At 41.9% G+C, this 16,169-nt stretch overlaps 1 protein-coding gene across 6 annotated transcripts in view; it reads left to right on the top strand.

The window, feature by feature from the left end:
* GIGYF2 (GRB10 interacting GYF protein 2) overlaps window positions 1-15,785 on the top strand; it is a 146,385-nt gene extending 130,600 nt beyond the window's left edge. For 2 of the 6 annotated variants that reach the window (XM_032398311.1, XM_032398400.1), the window contains 6 exons: window positions 2,923-3,123; window positions 3,242-3,447; window positions 4,637-4,791; window positions 6,356-6,522; window positions 9,004-9,154; window positions 13,607-15,785. In XM_032398311.1, coding sequence (XP_032254202.1) covers window positions 2,923-3,123; window positions 3,242-3,447; window positions 4,637-4,791; window positions 6,356-6,522; window positions 9,004-9,154; window positions 13,607-13,674 — 948 coding nt within the window. In that variant the 3' untranslated portion in view covers window positions 13,675-15,785. The remainder of the gene's footprint in view (window positions 1-2,922; window positions 3,124-3,241; window positions 3,448-4,636; window positions 4,792-6,355; window positions 6,523-9,003; window positions 9,155-13,606) is intronic. The other 4 variants (XM_032397992.1, XM_032398073.1, XM_032398231.1 and 1 more) reach the window with 3 other exon arrangements.
* The last annotated feature ends 384 nt before the right edge of the window (window positions 15,786-16,169 follow it).

The raw sequence follows: 16,169 nt of genomic DNA, 5'->3' as shown, positions 1-16,169 counted from the left end.
CATTATGGGTGAGTGGTTAGTAAAGATCATGATTATTGTCAGAATTGCTGTGTGTCTGAATTGGATGTTCATTATTAAACTCTTGAGCCTGTAACAGGAATAACATTAAGATTAGGTAACATGAATGTTCCTTTACCTTAAACATTTCGTTGAAACTCTTGAGGAAGTAGCTCATAAATAAAAGTACATGGGTTTTTCAGAATTACGGTTTTTATGCAGATATCCTTCTTGTAAATTTGACTTTTAGAATGCAGAATACATTTTTTTCCCCTCTGAGGATGTTGGGTTTTCTGACTAGCTAGAAAAACTTAAATATGACAGAAATAAAGTCTTTCTGCTTGTAAGTCTATATCCTGTAGCTTATCATTAGGATAAGAAGGATATAGAAGAGTGAAATAAAGGGGGAAAAAGGAAGAATATAGTTCCTGACAAAAGAAAATGAATAAGTAAAATGGTTTGGTTCAGCATGCCATTAAGGTACCATATTAATTCATCTGTCCATCTATCCATCACATACTTGCTGACACCGGCTCAGTTATAGTCAGAGGATATGGCTGAGTCTAAGACAGACAAAATTCTCTGCTTTTATAAAGCTTGTCCTTGGGTTGAGGGGAGATGGATAAAAACTGGTGGTAGTGATTGTCTAGTTTCAGGTAGTGTGGTCTGGGAAGGTCTCTGAAAAGGTGGCATGAGGTAGCAGAGTCTTGTAGAAAGTGTTGTTATGTGGCTATGACTCGAGGCAGAGCAGTCAGTTTGTTTGAGAATGCAAGTTTTCATTTTTGGATGTGGGTGGTGTGGTTCACTGAAGGCCAGGGCTACACAAAGAGAAGGGGGAGTTGTCTGTGCATATTCACTGTGTAGTATGCTTGACCTTACCAGTGGGTGATACTGTCTCTTCACCTTAATTACCTTATTTCCCACCCTCTAAAAAAAGAGACCGCTTTCTCTGAAATCGTTTCTTTTCTAAAAGGTTACCAACAGGTAGATGCAGAGCAGGGTATAACTGCTCCCTTCAAGACTAGAAACTGTTCCAATATTTCTGGTCTCCTCTGAATGAAAAAATACTAGTGATCATCAGAGTTGGAATCCTGGGTCTTGGCTTGTTCATCTTTGTTAGAAGTGAATGATCACCTTGGGTGCCTGGGCGGCTCAGTCGGTTAAGTGTGTGCCCTCGGCTCAGGTCATGATCCCAGGGTCCTGGGATAGAGCCCTGCGCCGGGCTCCCTGCTCAGCGGGGAGTCTGCTTCTCCTTCTCCCTCTGCCTGCTGCTCTGCCTGCTTGTGCTCTCTCTCTCTAATAAATAAATAAAATCTAAAAAAAAAAAAAGTGGGGCGCCTGGGTGGCTCAGTAGTTAAGCGTCTGCGTTCGGCTCAGGTCATGGTCCCAGGGTCCTGGGATCAAGCCCCGCATCAGGCTCCCTGCTCGGCAGGAAGCCTGCTTCTCCCTCTCCCAGTCCCCCTGCTTGTGTTGCCTCTCTCTCTGTGCCTCTCTCTGTCAAATAAATAAAATCTTAAAAAAAAAAAAAAAAAGTGAATAATCACCTCCTTTGTATTTTCATTTGATTAATTCTCTTTGAACTGTTAAGTTTTTCCTATACTCTTCAAGAGGTAGAAAATGCTACTCAGTAGATATTTCTCAGGTAGGGAAATCTAAGTTAATTCTATTTCCTTCTTTTCCTGGAGGTAGCCTTTGCGTGAGCCCCTAACCTGTTCAAATCTGGATGGTCTTAGTTTGCTGCACAGCTGTTCTGTTTTCTCAAATTCTTGCCATATGCATGTTGCCCTCTTGGACTGATTTTTATTTTTTCATACTTTCTCTCCTATTTTTAATCTCTGTCTTTTTACCTTTTTTGATGGGAGTATTTCCTTGATCTTATGTTTTAATTCTTCTATTGAACTGTAATGTCTGTGATCTTACTTAGAATTTCTCTGAGTCTTTAGTTTGTTCTCTTAGTGTTTCATTTTATAGCCTCTTACTCTTTCATTGAATTCACATCTTACCTCTCTAAAATTACTAGTATTTTTTTTAAAAGCTAGTCCCCACTTTCCCTTCTCTTGTTTCTTTTTCCATTGAATTTCATTTTTTTGATTTGGTCTTTGGCTTTCATCTTGGAAGTTCAGGTCAAATGTTTTTTGATCCAGAGCTCTTTGTTCATATATAGGATTAGAGGTTCTGTATATACAACACCTTGATGGGCTTCGCTGTAATGATCTCTGGCAGAACTGTTCTGTTGGGGGAGTCCTCCCATCTCTTCGTATCTATAGGTGTATTCTTTTGTGCTGGGGGGTCACCTTCCCCACAGAATAATCACCGATCTGGCTCACTCTCTAAAGAGGAATGTTTCAGTTTTCTGCTAGGGAGAGAGATAGATAGCGGCCCAGCTGCATCGGGTTACGGAGGCAGTCTGGGGTCTTCCTGTTACTTTTTACAGACTTTCAGGCAGTTTTCCCTCTATTACCCACACTTCTAATTACTGAGTTTTCTAGATGAATTGGCCTGTTTTTGAGCTTCCTTTACTTAGGTTTCAACTTACTGGGTCTATTCCCTTGGGTGTCGGTATTTGTCTGCTTTTCAGCCTTTAGGATCTATTCTGTTCTTTTTGTCCTTATGGGTTTATACTTTATAACAGTATATTTTTTTCCTGTCCTTTTGGTAGGGCTTTAGGAAGTTCATATGTATTTCATTTCTGTGCCTAACCAAAAGTACTACTTAATTTTTAAGAAGTAATTCTGCATTTGACCTTTTTATTCTCTCTTAGTACCTCTGGCAGTTTACATCTTTATTTGCAGCAAAGTAGCTCACCCTTTCGGTGTTTAACTTCATGTAGCTCTTACTTATTTGCATTCCATTTACCACACTGGGTAGTAGTACCTAGTATTTTTGAAGACCAGAACGTTAAGCCAGCTTACTGTTGTGCAACAGCAGAGGCGCCAGCAGAGGGAGCTGATGAAGGCTCTCCAGCAGCAGCAGCAGCAGCAGCAGCAGAAGCTCTCCGGCTGGGGGACCGTCAGCAAACCCGCGGGCTCTGCCAAGTCGCTCCTGGAGATCCAGCAGGAGGAGGCCAGGCAGATGCAGAAGCAGCAGCAGCAGCACCAGCAGCCGAGCAGAGCCCGGAACAATACGGTGGGTTCATCCTCCTAAGCACTCACGGTATGGGCTGGTGTGAGGAGTTCTCTTCTCTGACTCTGGACCCTCTTCTTAGTATTGTTAACCACATCATTTGTCTCTTCTTCTTTAACAGCATTCCAACCTGCACACCAGCATTGGGAATTCTGTTTGGGGCTCTATAAATACTGGCCCCCCTAACCAGTGGGCATCTGACCTAGTCAGTAGTATCTGGAGTAATGCTGACACTAAAAACTCCAACATGGGATTCTGGGATGATGCAGTCAAAGAGGTGGGACCTAGGAATTCTACAAATAAAAATAAAAACAACGCCAGTCTCAGGTAGGGCTCAAAATGATCAAACCTACGCTTCTTGGAGGGTTGGGGGACGGGGCATGTGGGGAGTGGGATACTGGGTGGGCAGGGAAAGATAGTTATTTAGTTTTTGCTTATTTTCATCTGTGTCCAAGCATGGGAGATTGTAGTTTGGTGATTGCTTTCTTCCCCATGGAAACACATCTGTATTATTACTAGGGGCTCTTTGTACTGCTGGGCACTTAGTCCATTGCCTGTCACATGGTAACCACTTAATAAATATTAGGAATAGTGTATTTTTGTTGTTGAACATTTCTCCAAGATCCTCTGTAGATCTTAGCATTTTTCTCTAAATTTATATTTTTTTAAGTTAGCTAGACTATAGTGAGTATTATAAACACCTCTCTAATGACCTTAAACCTATATATTTTTATGACAAATTAGTTACACTTCACCTTTGTCTTTCTTTCCTCAGTATGCAGTGTTAATGAATGAGCATGGGTTTTAATGATAAATATGTGAACTCAGTTCCCAGCACTGCCACTTACTAGCTGTGTGACCTGTGTGACCTTGGGCAAGAGGGAACCTCTTTGAGCCTCAGTTCCCTCATCTGTAAAATGAAGATAATAATGATGCCTTCATGGGTGTAGTTGTACAGATTGAATGCACACGAAGTAGTTAGTGACGTGCCTGGCACATAGTAACTACTTAATAAATGGTAGTGTTGTCAGATTGTTTCTTCTTGTTTGAGGGTCTAAAGTATTAAGAATAGGACTCTAAACAACTGTGAGCTTATTGAGTATCTTTGCCAGGCACTGTGCTCTAGGCCTTTGCATACAGTATCTTGATTCCTTATGATAACCCAAAGAAGTATTAGTACCATTTTACAGATGAGTAAACTGAGGCTTAGCAAAATTTTAAAAATTCACCAAAGGGCACGTTGGAAGAATTTAATCATTTCTCTGGCAAGAAGCCCTATCTTCACAAATGAGAATGTATTAGCTGAGGCTAGTTTGTAAGAGGATATTAAGTTCCCCCGGCCCCAATCCAAATATTTGAAGTTGTTTTTTTTTTTTTAATTCGTTTTTGGACCCAAGCATCGGATTACTGGACAGCCATCCGGTGTTGCCAGGACATTATCTGTTTATGGTGTTGTCGTATAATCATATAGTAACAGTGTCTGGGAATATAATATCGCCCTATTGTTTTGCTTCAGTAAATCTGTAGGTGTGTCTAACCGGCAGAATAAGAAAGTAGAAGAAGAAGAAAAGTTGCTGAAGCTCTTTCAGGGAGTAAATAAAGCCCAAGATGGATTTACCCAGTGGTGTGAACAGATGCTTCATGCCCTTAATACGGCAAATAACTTGGATGGTAAGAATTGGGGAGGGAAACCCAGCATGTGGAATGGCAGAGCAGGACCCACAAAGAGGTTGACAGGTTGGAATGATGGGCCAAAACTCAGGAGGTGAAAGCTAATGGAGATCAAATCCTATATCTACCATAAGAACTTGACTCTTTAACAGTATTTATAAGTACTACTTGTGAGAAAAGTCCTGTAGTATTGTACTCAAATAGGTTCTCAGTGGTTGCCAAAAAGTAAGTGGAATCTCAGGCTGTCTTAGTAAATGTGCAGGATAGAGGAGGTCATAGTTCCATACAGGTCATTTTATGGGGGACATAGCCAGCCAGGCCAAGTCCAAAGAAGGTAACTCATGGTGGAGACAGAGGTCATCCTGGGCAAGAGAAGGCTGAGGTGATCTTTCCCTTCCTGCTTTTGGGGGCGGGGGTGGGAATCATGTGCCAGAGCAAGTAGACTTATTTTATGCACAATGAAACTAGGACCAGTGAGTGGAAATGAAAAGGTTTCAGTGCAATTAGAAGAAAAACTTGCTAATTGTTACTTGATCACAAAGAGAATTCTCTGCCTTAGATGGAAGTGAATCCCTGCCCTGACCCCAAATGTTTGAACCAGAGACCAGTCAGCTTGGTGTGGAAGATTTGGATTCCTATAACTGATAGGCTGATTTGAACTTATCCACTTCCAATGTCTTAACTAAAACCAAGGATCTTATAAAAACAGAATAGTAAAGGAATGGAAGAATTCCTTTGCAGCATTGTAACAATATCTTATGGTCTGAAAGAGCCAGGGGGAAAATAATAAATAATAATAAATAATGGCCAGCTACCATTCATTAAGCACCTATCATGTGCTAGGCACTTTTTAGCAGTTAGCATAGGTTATTCCAGTTACTTAATTTTTGCAGTAATTTCATAAGATACCTTTACAATGTGATATTATCCCCATTTTATAAATTAGGAAACAGAGGCTCAGATTGGTTAAATAACTCATCAAGGTCACACAGCGAGCAAATTTCAGAGTCAGGATTTTAACCCATGTCTGTCTAACTCTGATACTTGTGCTTTTTCTGCTGTACCACACTGCTTGCATATTCCATTTAATTCCTCTCTAAACATATATCTCAGTGAAGTGAAAGTTCCCGGAGGGTACGGCTGTATTTTTAGTATCTGCCATGGTGCCTGATGCACATCATAGCACTTAATAAATATTGATTGAATTTAAGGAAAGAAAGAATGAATTTCCAGATAACTTCTGTCTTAGGCCAGCAGTTGTTTTTAGTCAATGTAACATGCAGTTTTTACCAACATAGCGTTTAGTGAAACTAAACATGCGTGATGTGTCTTTGACTCTGTGCTATTTGAGATAATTTGGGGCATTGCAATGACAGTGGGCTTTTTTTTTTTTTCTCTCCTCTGCAGAGTAGGTTAAAGAATATTTAACACAGTAGCTGCATACCTTTCAAGTTTGCATCATTAGAGTCGGCAATAGGTGTGACAGTATAATAAAAACTGACGCTGAGTCTTTGCATGTGATATTTCATTGTTACTCTTTGTCTTCTCCCCTCTCATGTTGCAGTTCCCACTTTTGTTTCTTTCCTGAAAGAAGTAGAATCTCCTTATGAAGTCCATGATTATATTAGGGCCTATTTAGGAGATACCTCTGAGGCCAAGGAGTTTGCCAAGCAGTTCCTCGAGCGCCGCGCCAAACAGAAAGCCAGCCAGCGGCAGCAGCAGCAGCAGCAGGTACGAGGCGGTGGCGTTGGCGCCGTAGCCCTGCGAGTGAGTAGTAATACCCTGGAGTACGGAGCAGCCAGAGGAAGGAAAATTAAAAGATACTGTTTTTGTACATCCCATGATCATAGCTTCTTAAAATGTGGTAGATTTCAAATGATACGTCCAGAGACTTTTGCGAATTTCCCAAATAGCAAACGAAATCATTCTCTGTTAGGCGTACTAGTTGCGTTTTCCTTGGTTCGTATATGTGCCTCAAATTGCAAATTCCAACTTGTCACAGACCTGTACATTTTTTTGGATAGTTAAAACCTACAGATGTTAAATTTCGAGTGCTCAGGATGCACTGTACCCAATATTGACAATACCATAGCATGCCAGACACGTCAGATGTTGTTGATGGGGATGTAAAAAGGTACAATCAGTTCTCATTATTTGTGGTAGTTATGTTTTGTAAAGCCCCGCTAAAGCTGAATTAGCGAATACTGAACTATTGCTCCAGGGAGAACATCCAGTTAGATTTCTGGAACCTCTGATCACAACATTTTTGTCAGCTGGTCAATATGTTACTTTGTTTTATGCGTGTTTCTGTTTAAGATGCCTTATTTAATATATTGTTGATTCCTTAACATTGAACTCATGGCCAGCAGCACTAGAACTGACACTTGAGTGAAGCTTATCTAGCACATGCATTTTTTTGGCACACCAGGCAGTACTTAATACTTGGGGGCCATTTTATTTTATTTTTTAGATTTTGTTTATTAGAGAGAGTGTACGCACAAGAGGGAGAGAGCGGGGGCAGAGGCAGAGGCAGAGGGAGAGGGAGAAGCAGACTCCCTGCTGAGCAGGGAGCCCAACCTGGGGCTCGAACCCAGGACCCTGGGATCATGACCTGAGCTGAAGACAGATGCTTAACTGACTGAGCCACCCAGGCGCTCCTCTTGGGGGCCATTTTAAACAGTGACAGCACCAACAAGCACAAAATGTGAACATCAGTACACTACGGAGACTGAAAAAGATGCTTGTTTACTATATGAGAACTGAGACAAGAGGGCAGAATACTGCCCTGTTCCACCTCAACTGGGGATGTGTTCCTCAGGCAACTCAGATTTTTCACTGCTCTGGACATTGGCTTGTTCAGGAAAACCATAAAAGCACCGCAAGTTTTGATTTTGGGGTTACAAATAAATTACAGCCAGTAAGTGAATTTGCAAATATGTAATCTGTGAATAATGAGGATCAGTTGTACAAGTTTTCTGACAGATGAGATGGCAAAGCTCACGAAGAGCTTAAGAATATTCATATCCTTTAATTCTATAATTCTGGTAGAGATAGTTTTGTTATAGCGGTCATTTCTGGGGATATAAAAGATATAGTGAAGTACATGGCATTTGAAATCCATTTGGGGCGCCTGGGTGGCTCAGTCGTTAAGCGTCTGCCTTCGGCTCAGGTCATGATCCTTGGGTCCTGAGATTGAGCCCCACATCGGGCTCCCTGCTTCTCCCTCTCCCACTCCCCCTGCTTGTAGTCCCTCTCTCGCTGTGTCTCTCTCTGTCAAATTAATAAACAAAATCTTTAAAAAAAATAAATAAAAATAAAATCCATTTGAGTAGATGGGCTAACAGGGATTAAGTGAAAAATGTCAACATAAACAGCACTAGGAAAAATAATCAGAAGGGAAGACATCGTATAGCAATACAGAAAGTTTTTATGTTTGTGAAATGGCTGCCCCTGTGTGCTGAAATTGGAAGTTGGGGCCCGCTAGGCGTGCACATGGGCATGTAGCCAGGCTCGTCCTTCCGCAGTGCTTTCTCCACTCTTCCTCCTCATTCCCCACCAGCACTACCTGTGCCTTCAACTAGCTCATCGAATCTGATCCCAGTTTAAAATGAATTGCTCTAATAAGAGCAACAGGTAAGTGCAAATGGCTGGTAGACTATTTCATAGTTGAACCAGTTGGTAGAAAGTGTATGGATATTTGGGGACCAGATTTCTTCTAGGATTGCCCATAGGAATAAAGTACATGATACTAATTTTGTTTGGTAACATGCTGCCAGCTAGTCTGTAGGCTGTTCTTTCTGTCCTAGGGCTCAGAGACAGAGAAACCTTATGCTTTGGTAGGTGAGGGGTGTAAATTGCTGGAGTCCAGAGGTCTGTTGGTGATTATTTGCTGTATATTTAATTTCCTAGTAGATGGTGCGGACTCCATGTGTACCAGAGAGGTTTTGATGGCTGTGTAGTCACAATGGGATGAAAACCTGGAGCTACCAGGATGGGCCTTTTGGAGGCCCAGAGCTTAAATGGGATGTCTGAATCTAAATGAAGGGAAAGGGTGGCTTAGTGGACTCTTCTTGGTTTCATTATTACCAGAATCCATGATAAGGCTTCTGTTTTTAATCTTATGCTTGATAAGGTGAGGGCCAATCAACCATTTTCTTAGAGTGGGCCACACTTGAATCCACTGTGTAACCTCAGTTGTGACATCTTATCTCACAGGACTCTGTGTGGGGAATGAACCATAGTGCACTCCATTCAGTATTTCAGACCAATCAAAGCAACAACCAACAATCCAATTTTGAGGCCGTACAAAGTGGCAAGAAGAAGAAAAAGCAGAAGATGGTCCGAGCAGATCCCAGTTTATTAGGTGAGCAAAAGCCTAAAGTCTCAGGTGGGTGTTGGAGGTGTGCAGGTTATAGCAGTATTATATGTGAGTCTCCTGGTGGAATGTTTTTCATAAGGGGAAATATTTCTTACATAAAATTAATGTTTTTAAACAACTTCGAAGTAGGTAATATTTACTGGGCCCATCAGTACAAGAGCAATGCCTCATATGCTATAGGGAACAAGAAAAGTAATTACTTATACTGTGTGGTGCTTTAAACTTTGAAGCCTTATTTCATGTATAATAGGAATTTCCCTAGAAGGCCTTTCAGTTTAGTTGGAAAATAATGCTAATGGAGAAAAGGAAAAGTTGTAAAATTTAAATGCTGATTTATATAGAAGCTGACCATAAATCCAATCAGGTATTCAAACAACTAATATTTGCTGATACCCATTACATATGTGTATATATACCTGTGATTTTCAGAGTCACTCTGCATTATGAGATCATGTTCCAGTTTACCAACGAGTAAACCAAGGCCCTTAGGGTTTAGAACATTTTCCAAAGTCACCCAGCTGTTCAGCAGTGGGGCTGGGATTTCAGAGGAGGCCTGTTTTCCTCCCACTTTTCTGTTAGCCACAACTATTCTCGTCTGGCGTTGAGAACCAGAGTCTTCACACAAGGCAGCTTCATGGAAATGGTGACACCAGAACTGGGGCTTTGAAAGACTGGCGGGAAGGACAGACAGTGAGTGGTGTTTCTGGAATAATAAACAGTCTAGGCAAAGCAGATGCAGGCTGTTTGTGTTTTTTAAATTAGCCCAACAGCCTCACAGACAATGATGAAATTAAAATGATTCTCTGTTGATGAATGTAGAGTATTAAAAGCCATGCTGTCCGGAGTAGAATGATTATATTGGCAAAGATGGCAGGTTGGGATGTTGGCCCAGGCAGGAGGCAGAGTGGTTAGGAGGCTGCAGTGTAGACCAGGTGAAAGATCCTGGTGGCCTGGAGAATAGGGTTTTGGCATTAGAGATAGAGAGGAGTTAGATGGGTTTTAGAAACTTAGGGGACTGAATTGGCAAGACAAGAGGAATGGAAGGGTTTGGGCAGCAGGATGGGTAGTGCTGCCATTTGCTAAAAGGATGAGCCCTGGAAGATGGAGCAGGCTTATGGGGTAATGATACGGAGTTGGAAGTATGTTGGGTGGGTCCAGTGTGAAATGCCTATGAGACTTCAAGTGGAGATGCCCTTGTGAAAGAGCAGAGAGCACAGCAGGAGGGGGATTGCCATCCTACCCTGCCCTCCGTAGGGTCCCTGCCTTCCCTCATAGGTTTCCTACTCTGGAGAAAACAAAATGTCAGTAACAGAAACCTAACTTTGAGGATTGCCCTTTGGAACTGGGGCCTGAAAGCTGGCTTGGGAACAGAGAGAGATCTGGTGAAATTCTGTTTTCTTCTGCCTCAGAATTGTTATTTATTTATTTATTTATTTATTTTGTCTTAGAAATTTATGTTAAGAGTAGATGGAACCAGTCTAACATTTTATCCAGTTTTGACAGAAGTGGGTAAATATAGATTTACAAGTGTTCCTGAAATTCTGGGTGTGGATTCTGGCCAAGAAGCCCTTGTTGCTCTTCAGCTGTGGCACTGGAAGGGTAGGCTGCAGGGAAAAGGTTCCTCTGAAAATGAGGTGTAAAGCTCTGTGAGTTGAATATTCAATCTGACTCCTAATGAAAGGGACTTAAAACACTCTTCAGGGGAATGAGAGGTTTTTTTAGGAATAGAGTTTAAGGAATGTATGTATGTTGAAGGAACAGAAAAAAATATATAAGGGAAAGGGAAGTAAAAGTTCAACAGAATATTGAGAAAACTCACTTGTGTAGGCTTGGACCTTTTTTTTTTTTTTTTTAAAGATTTTATTTATTTATTTGACAGAGAGACACAGCGAGAGAGGGAACACAAGCAGGGGGAGTGGGAGAGAGAGAAGCAGGCTTCCCGCGGAGCAGGGAGCCTGATGCGGGGCTCGATCCCAGGACGCTGGGATCATGACCTGAGCCGAAGGCAGACGCTTAACGACTGAGCCACCCAGGCGCCCCTAGGCTTGGACCTTTTTTATGAAAATTTCTGCTCAACTAGATCTCTCTCTGAAAATTCCTCTGATAATTACTAACTTCTGCCCCTTACTACTCATTTCCACTTATTACTACATTTAATTGATTTACAGATTGAGAAAAATTAATAAATGTCCACCAGTCACAGTTTGCCAAGCACAGAATGAGACAGTTCTAATTTGATCCAAAAGCATCCATTGAGAAAGTAGTCACTGATCAAAAGAGAACTTTGCTTCTAAAACAGACCATCAGAGAGGCCCAGCCTCATTTTAATGATCCATCACTTCCATTGTGCTCTGTGTCTTCCTGTAGTGTTTAGAGCTACCAGGTGCCAGTGTGAACCAGCGTCCCTTATTTGGATATGATAAATAGTCCACACACAATGGCATTTTCCTCCTGTCATACTTTACAGCCTCTCAAACCTTAAGAAATCATACGAGTGAGACGTAGTCAGTTCTGATCCTAATAACAGAATGTAGTCTTTAGAGCCAGGCACAGTGGGCTTAAATCCTCCTTCTTGCCTTGTACTTCATGGTATCCCAGAGCTTTCCCGTCTGTCAAATGTGGAGTAGACGTGCTTTTATGACTGGTCAGTGAGACTGTGTCTGCTAAAAGCTTAGCCCAGTAAGCCACATACTGCAGTCATGAACAAGTAACTTTTTTGGGGGGGAGGGGCGCAGGCTGCTGCTTTTTTCCTGTCTTTGCATGATTAAAATTTAAGTTTCTTTGTGTGTGTATTTTTAAGTTTATTTATATGAGAGGGCACAAGCGGGGGGGGAGGGGCAGAGGGAGAGGGGGAAGCAGACTTTCTGCTGAGCCAGGGAGCCTGATGCGGGGCTCGATCCCAGGACCCTGGGATCATGACCTGAACGGAAGGCAGATTCTTAACCAACTGAGCCACCTAGGCGCCCCGTTGTGTTTTTATTACATTTCTGCTTTTATCACATGTAGCTCGTTTTTATCACAGTTCATCCGTTCCTGAGATACATGTGAAGTCAAAACCTTGCTTCAGAATAGAGTAATAGCTCATTTCATAGGCTGTTTGGTTTTTAAGTTTTAGTACTTACCTAATTAAACTGTTATTTCCAAATAGGGATACTAAGCCTTTCATTATTTTTAAGGGAAAAGGTCTTGTGGGTTGTGGCAATGTTGTTGATGGGTAGAGCTGAGGCTGGGGTTTGGAGCCCTGGCCTCTCCTAGTCTTAGGCCTTGTAAGCAGCTTGTACCATAGCTTCCTTGGTTAATAAATAGTCACATTTATGTTTTCAAATGATATTTTGAGTCAAGAATATAATATAAATAAGCTATTTTTATTATATAAGACTTTATTATTGGTACATTTAAAATGTGTCTTTGTTTGAAAACTTGAACATTTAAAGAGCAAAAAGGAGGGGGCAGAACACAAGTAGTATTAACTGCTTTTAGATAGGAGAGCATTGCCTGTTTCCTTTTTGATATTCAAATAGCAGCTGAAACAGTTTGAGATTTCATTTAGGGTGGATGAACTGAAAGCTCTTTGGGAGTCGTTCATTCCAAGGAAGCCGTGTTAATACTTTTTATCAATCTTTGATTATGGCGTTACAGAAAAATGACATACGTGTGGCTGATGGGATTAGGTGTTTGTGATTACTGTTCCTGCCTTCGGTGGTGGTGCGAATACTGCTTTCTCTAAACCAGATTGCATTTTGGTTAATCAGTATGGCTAACCAAAATCCTTTCCTTTGCAAGCCTACCTATAATAGGTTGAGTTGAACAAAGTACTTTAAATCTTTTTGTGCTGTCTACCCTGTGAGAAAACATCTGAGGGCTATAAGGATCTGGTAGTGGATCTTCCCTGAAGCCTCCTACCCTCAAATAGCAAAAGCCAGAACTTTGAAAAGGTTTTTGACCCAATGAGTGGGAAAAATGTATTCCCAATAGTTAGTGGGACTGAAGTAGTATTACTCACACTTAGATTTCACAGTCATATGGTCAGGTAGTTACAAAGTACTTGGTATGTGTTATTCCTGTCCTTCCCCTGCCCCCCATCTCTGTTAAGATTCACCTCCCGAATGAACTTTCCCCACTAGCCAGCCTCACTGGGCTTTAACACGTGCTCACAGCCCAGATTCTTCTCAGGAATCTCTAACGCACTAGTTTGGAATTCTTTTTTTCCCTCCCTACGTAATTATACCAGAACCCTAAGAAATAAATAAAAACGAAGAATGTCTCATTGGAAGAGCAGAATACTGCTCTCTGACCTTTATCCTTCCTTCTTCTTCCTTTCTTTAGTATCTCTATGGCATGCTAAAGCAGGAGAGACTTCTATTCCAGCCCACTGTCTAGAATTTGAGCCCCATGGTTGTCTGGATGTGGTCACTCATTGCCAATTTTTTCCGGCAGGGTTTTCAGTCAATGCTTCATCAGAGCGACTCAATATGGGTGAAATCGAGACTTTGGATGACTACTGAGCACCTGCCAGTGGACTGGCGTTCCTTCTCCTCTCTGCTGACCATGGATTCTCCACCTTTGGACACAACACTTACTCACCATTTACTCTATATCACTCTGCAACAAATCACAGAACCGATCATCTCAGGCTTTTTCTTCTAGCCCTTTGTGTCCAAGATTCTTTAAACTGTTTTTGTTGGTGAGCATCTCAGACTGTAGATAAGTGGACCGGACCCTGTGTCTTGGGGGTGGCAGTTGGGATTACTCCCCAACAAGGCTGATTTTGGGCAGCACCTGTTTCCTGTGCCGTGATTTCATCTACTGTGTCCCAGAAAGTGTGTTGGGATCTGCCAATAGCTATTTACTTTCTTATGTCACTTTTTTCCTTTCTATATTCTTTTTCTTCTTCTTTTTAACCCCCCATAAGGGCAAGGGGTCTAACTGGTGCAGTCATGAAGAGAGTTAATGGTAACAGACATTGACCAGCAACACCATGCCACGGACTGTGACTTTTGAGTGTCCAACAAGACAGTCAGAGCGCCCCCAGTCTGAAGGTCACATTGCCACTGCTAACTTTGGGATTGCATCAAAGAGGCCCTGAGTGGGGTGGAGTTTAGATTGGATTGGTTTGATGTTGCACACCCCTCGCCTGTTCTTTCTGAGCATCCTTTTGGAGAAAGGATTCATGTTTTTCTTCATTAGATAGTGACTTCCAAGCAAGCTGACTTCTCCCCTGGCATTCTCCAACCTGATTGGACAAAGGAAACCCTATGGCCTGGGAGAAGGACTTATTCTTAATTTTTCCTTTCTTACAAAAACTGATTTTTCCCATAAATATTTTTACTTCAGAGGACTAGGACCAGTTTGTTTTGGGCCTTTCTGCTGAAAATTTGTCTCGTTTAAGAGGCAGCTAGGATCTTTACCATATGTATGAATTTGTGTAATTTCATTTTGGATAGGGATAAACTTTTGCTTCTGATAAAAGCCCGGAATTTCATCTGGTTCCTCAGAGCATTACGTGTGTGTCTTGCTGTGGCCCCAAAAGGTTTTGTTTAAAGATTCTGAAATGGCAAGTTGCTTGCCTTTTCTGAAAAGAAAACATACAAAACCTAACCATCTTTAAGACCTTCATCCATGGAAACCACTACACAGGAGAATGCAGTGGGATGGAGGGGATGGGAGAGAATGGGAGAAGAGAAGCCTGCTTCTGGCTTCTGATCATGGCCTCCTAATACCCCTTCACTTCAATTATAAATGTATTCAAGCCCTATTTATAAACCAGTACTCTTCCTGCCTCCCCCAGCCCCCTGCAGAACATCACTCTGGAATTGCCAATCACACTTTGGTCTGGAGCCATTGGACCATCCGTCCCTGTGTGAGAAGTGCTGTGGTTTGGGTGGCTCCTGGTAGAGCACCTTTTCTTTCTGTCATCATTGCCTGAAGAAGGCTGGAGTTGCTCTGAGAGCATTTTGGTTTTGGCTGATTATATTTGGTTTCTATTTTTATTCTTTTGGATCACCATTCTCCCTATCCCTTCTTGCCTCCCTCGCACCCTCCCTCCCAAACATGTACAATAACTATACAGAGACTGCTACAAACTTGTATATAGTTTTTGGATCAAATAGCATGAGGAGATGGGGAACCATTAAAAGTTGGGACTCCTGCTCTCCTTTGCTTTGTAAATTCAAAAGTGGGGGGTGGGGAAGAGGGATAGTTAAAATGTTTACAAAACTTTAAGCTCCCTCGGAACTTTTGCCAGTGTGGAGGAAAATAAAAAAGAACTTAAATAAAACATGGTGGTATTCTGTCTGAGCGCACCTCTTCTACTCACCTTTGTCAAGGCTAAGTCTTGCACTAAACCGTTCTCTTGGCACCATGAAGAGGTTCCAAACACATGAGCACCCGAGACATGGAGGCAGCCATGGCTTTTCCTGCCAGCCTATGGAACACTGGCTGGTTCTGTATTTGGGAATGTGGAGGTCAAGATAAACACGGGTAAGTTTGACCACATGTCTTTACTCCTTTCACTGTCCCTTTCTGCTGACTCGTGGATCGTCTCCTACCCTTATACCACAGACACACCCTCTGAATGTGCCTTCCAGAGCCTGCCCACACCTTCCAAACTAGACTCCACTGTGTGCTTGTGCCGGAAAAATAAAAACAAATACGAAATTAAAACACAAACATTTGGGGTGGGGTAGGTGGATTTGGGGTAGCAAAGTCATCTTTATCACAGAACATTCCATTTACTTAACCAAGAACCTTGCTTCTACTTGAGGAATTTCCCACTTAGTGGAAAGAAACCACTCTTCCCCAGGAATGTTCTTCTGTCTCAGTCCTGCTCTTTTTCACAGTCTCATCTGTTCACTGACTTCCAACCACCACGTTATGTCCTTTTCTATAAACTTACTTGCAAATTATCTTAACTCTCGCTGAGTTTTAAAGTTATTTGTTTTGTATGTGGTTTGCTTTTACTTATTTTAATTTGGAGGCTTTAACATACCCAAACAAGATA

The sequence above is a fragment of the Phoca vitulina genome, unplaced genomic scaffold, assembly GCF_004348235.1.
Source record: "Phoca vitulina isolate PV1807 unplaced genomic scaffold, GSC_HSeal_1.0 scaffold1, whole genome shotgun sequence".
NCBI classification, from domain to species: Eukaryota; Metazoa; Chordata; class Mammalia; order Carnivora; family Phocidae; genus Phoca; species Phoca vitulina.
This window is presented reverse-complemented; position numbering and strand designations above follow the sequence as displayed.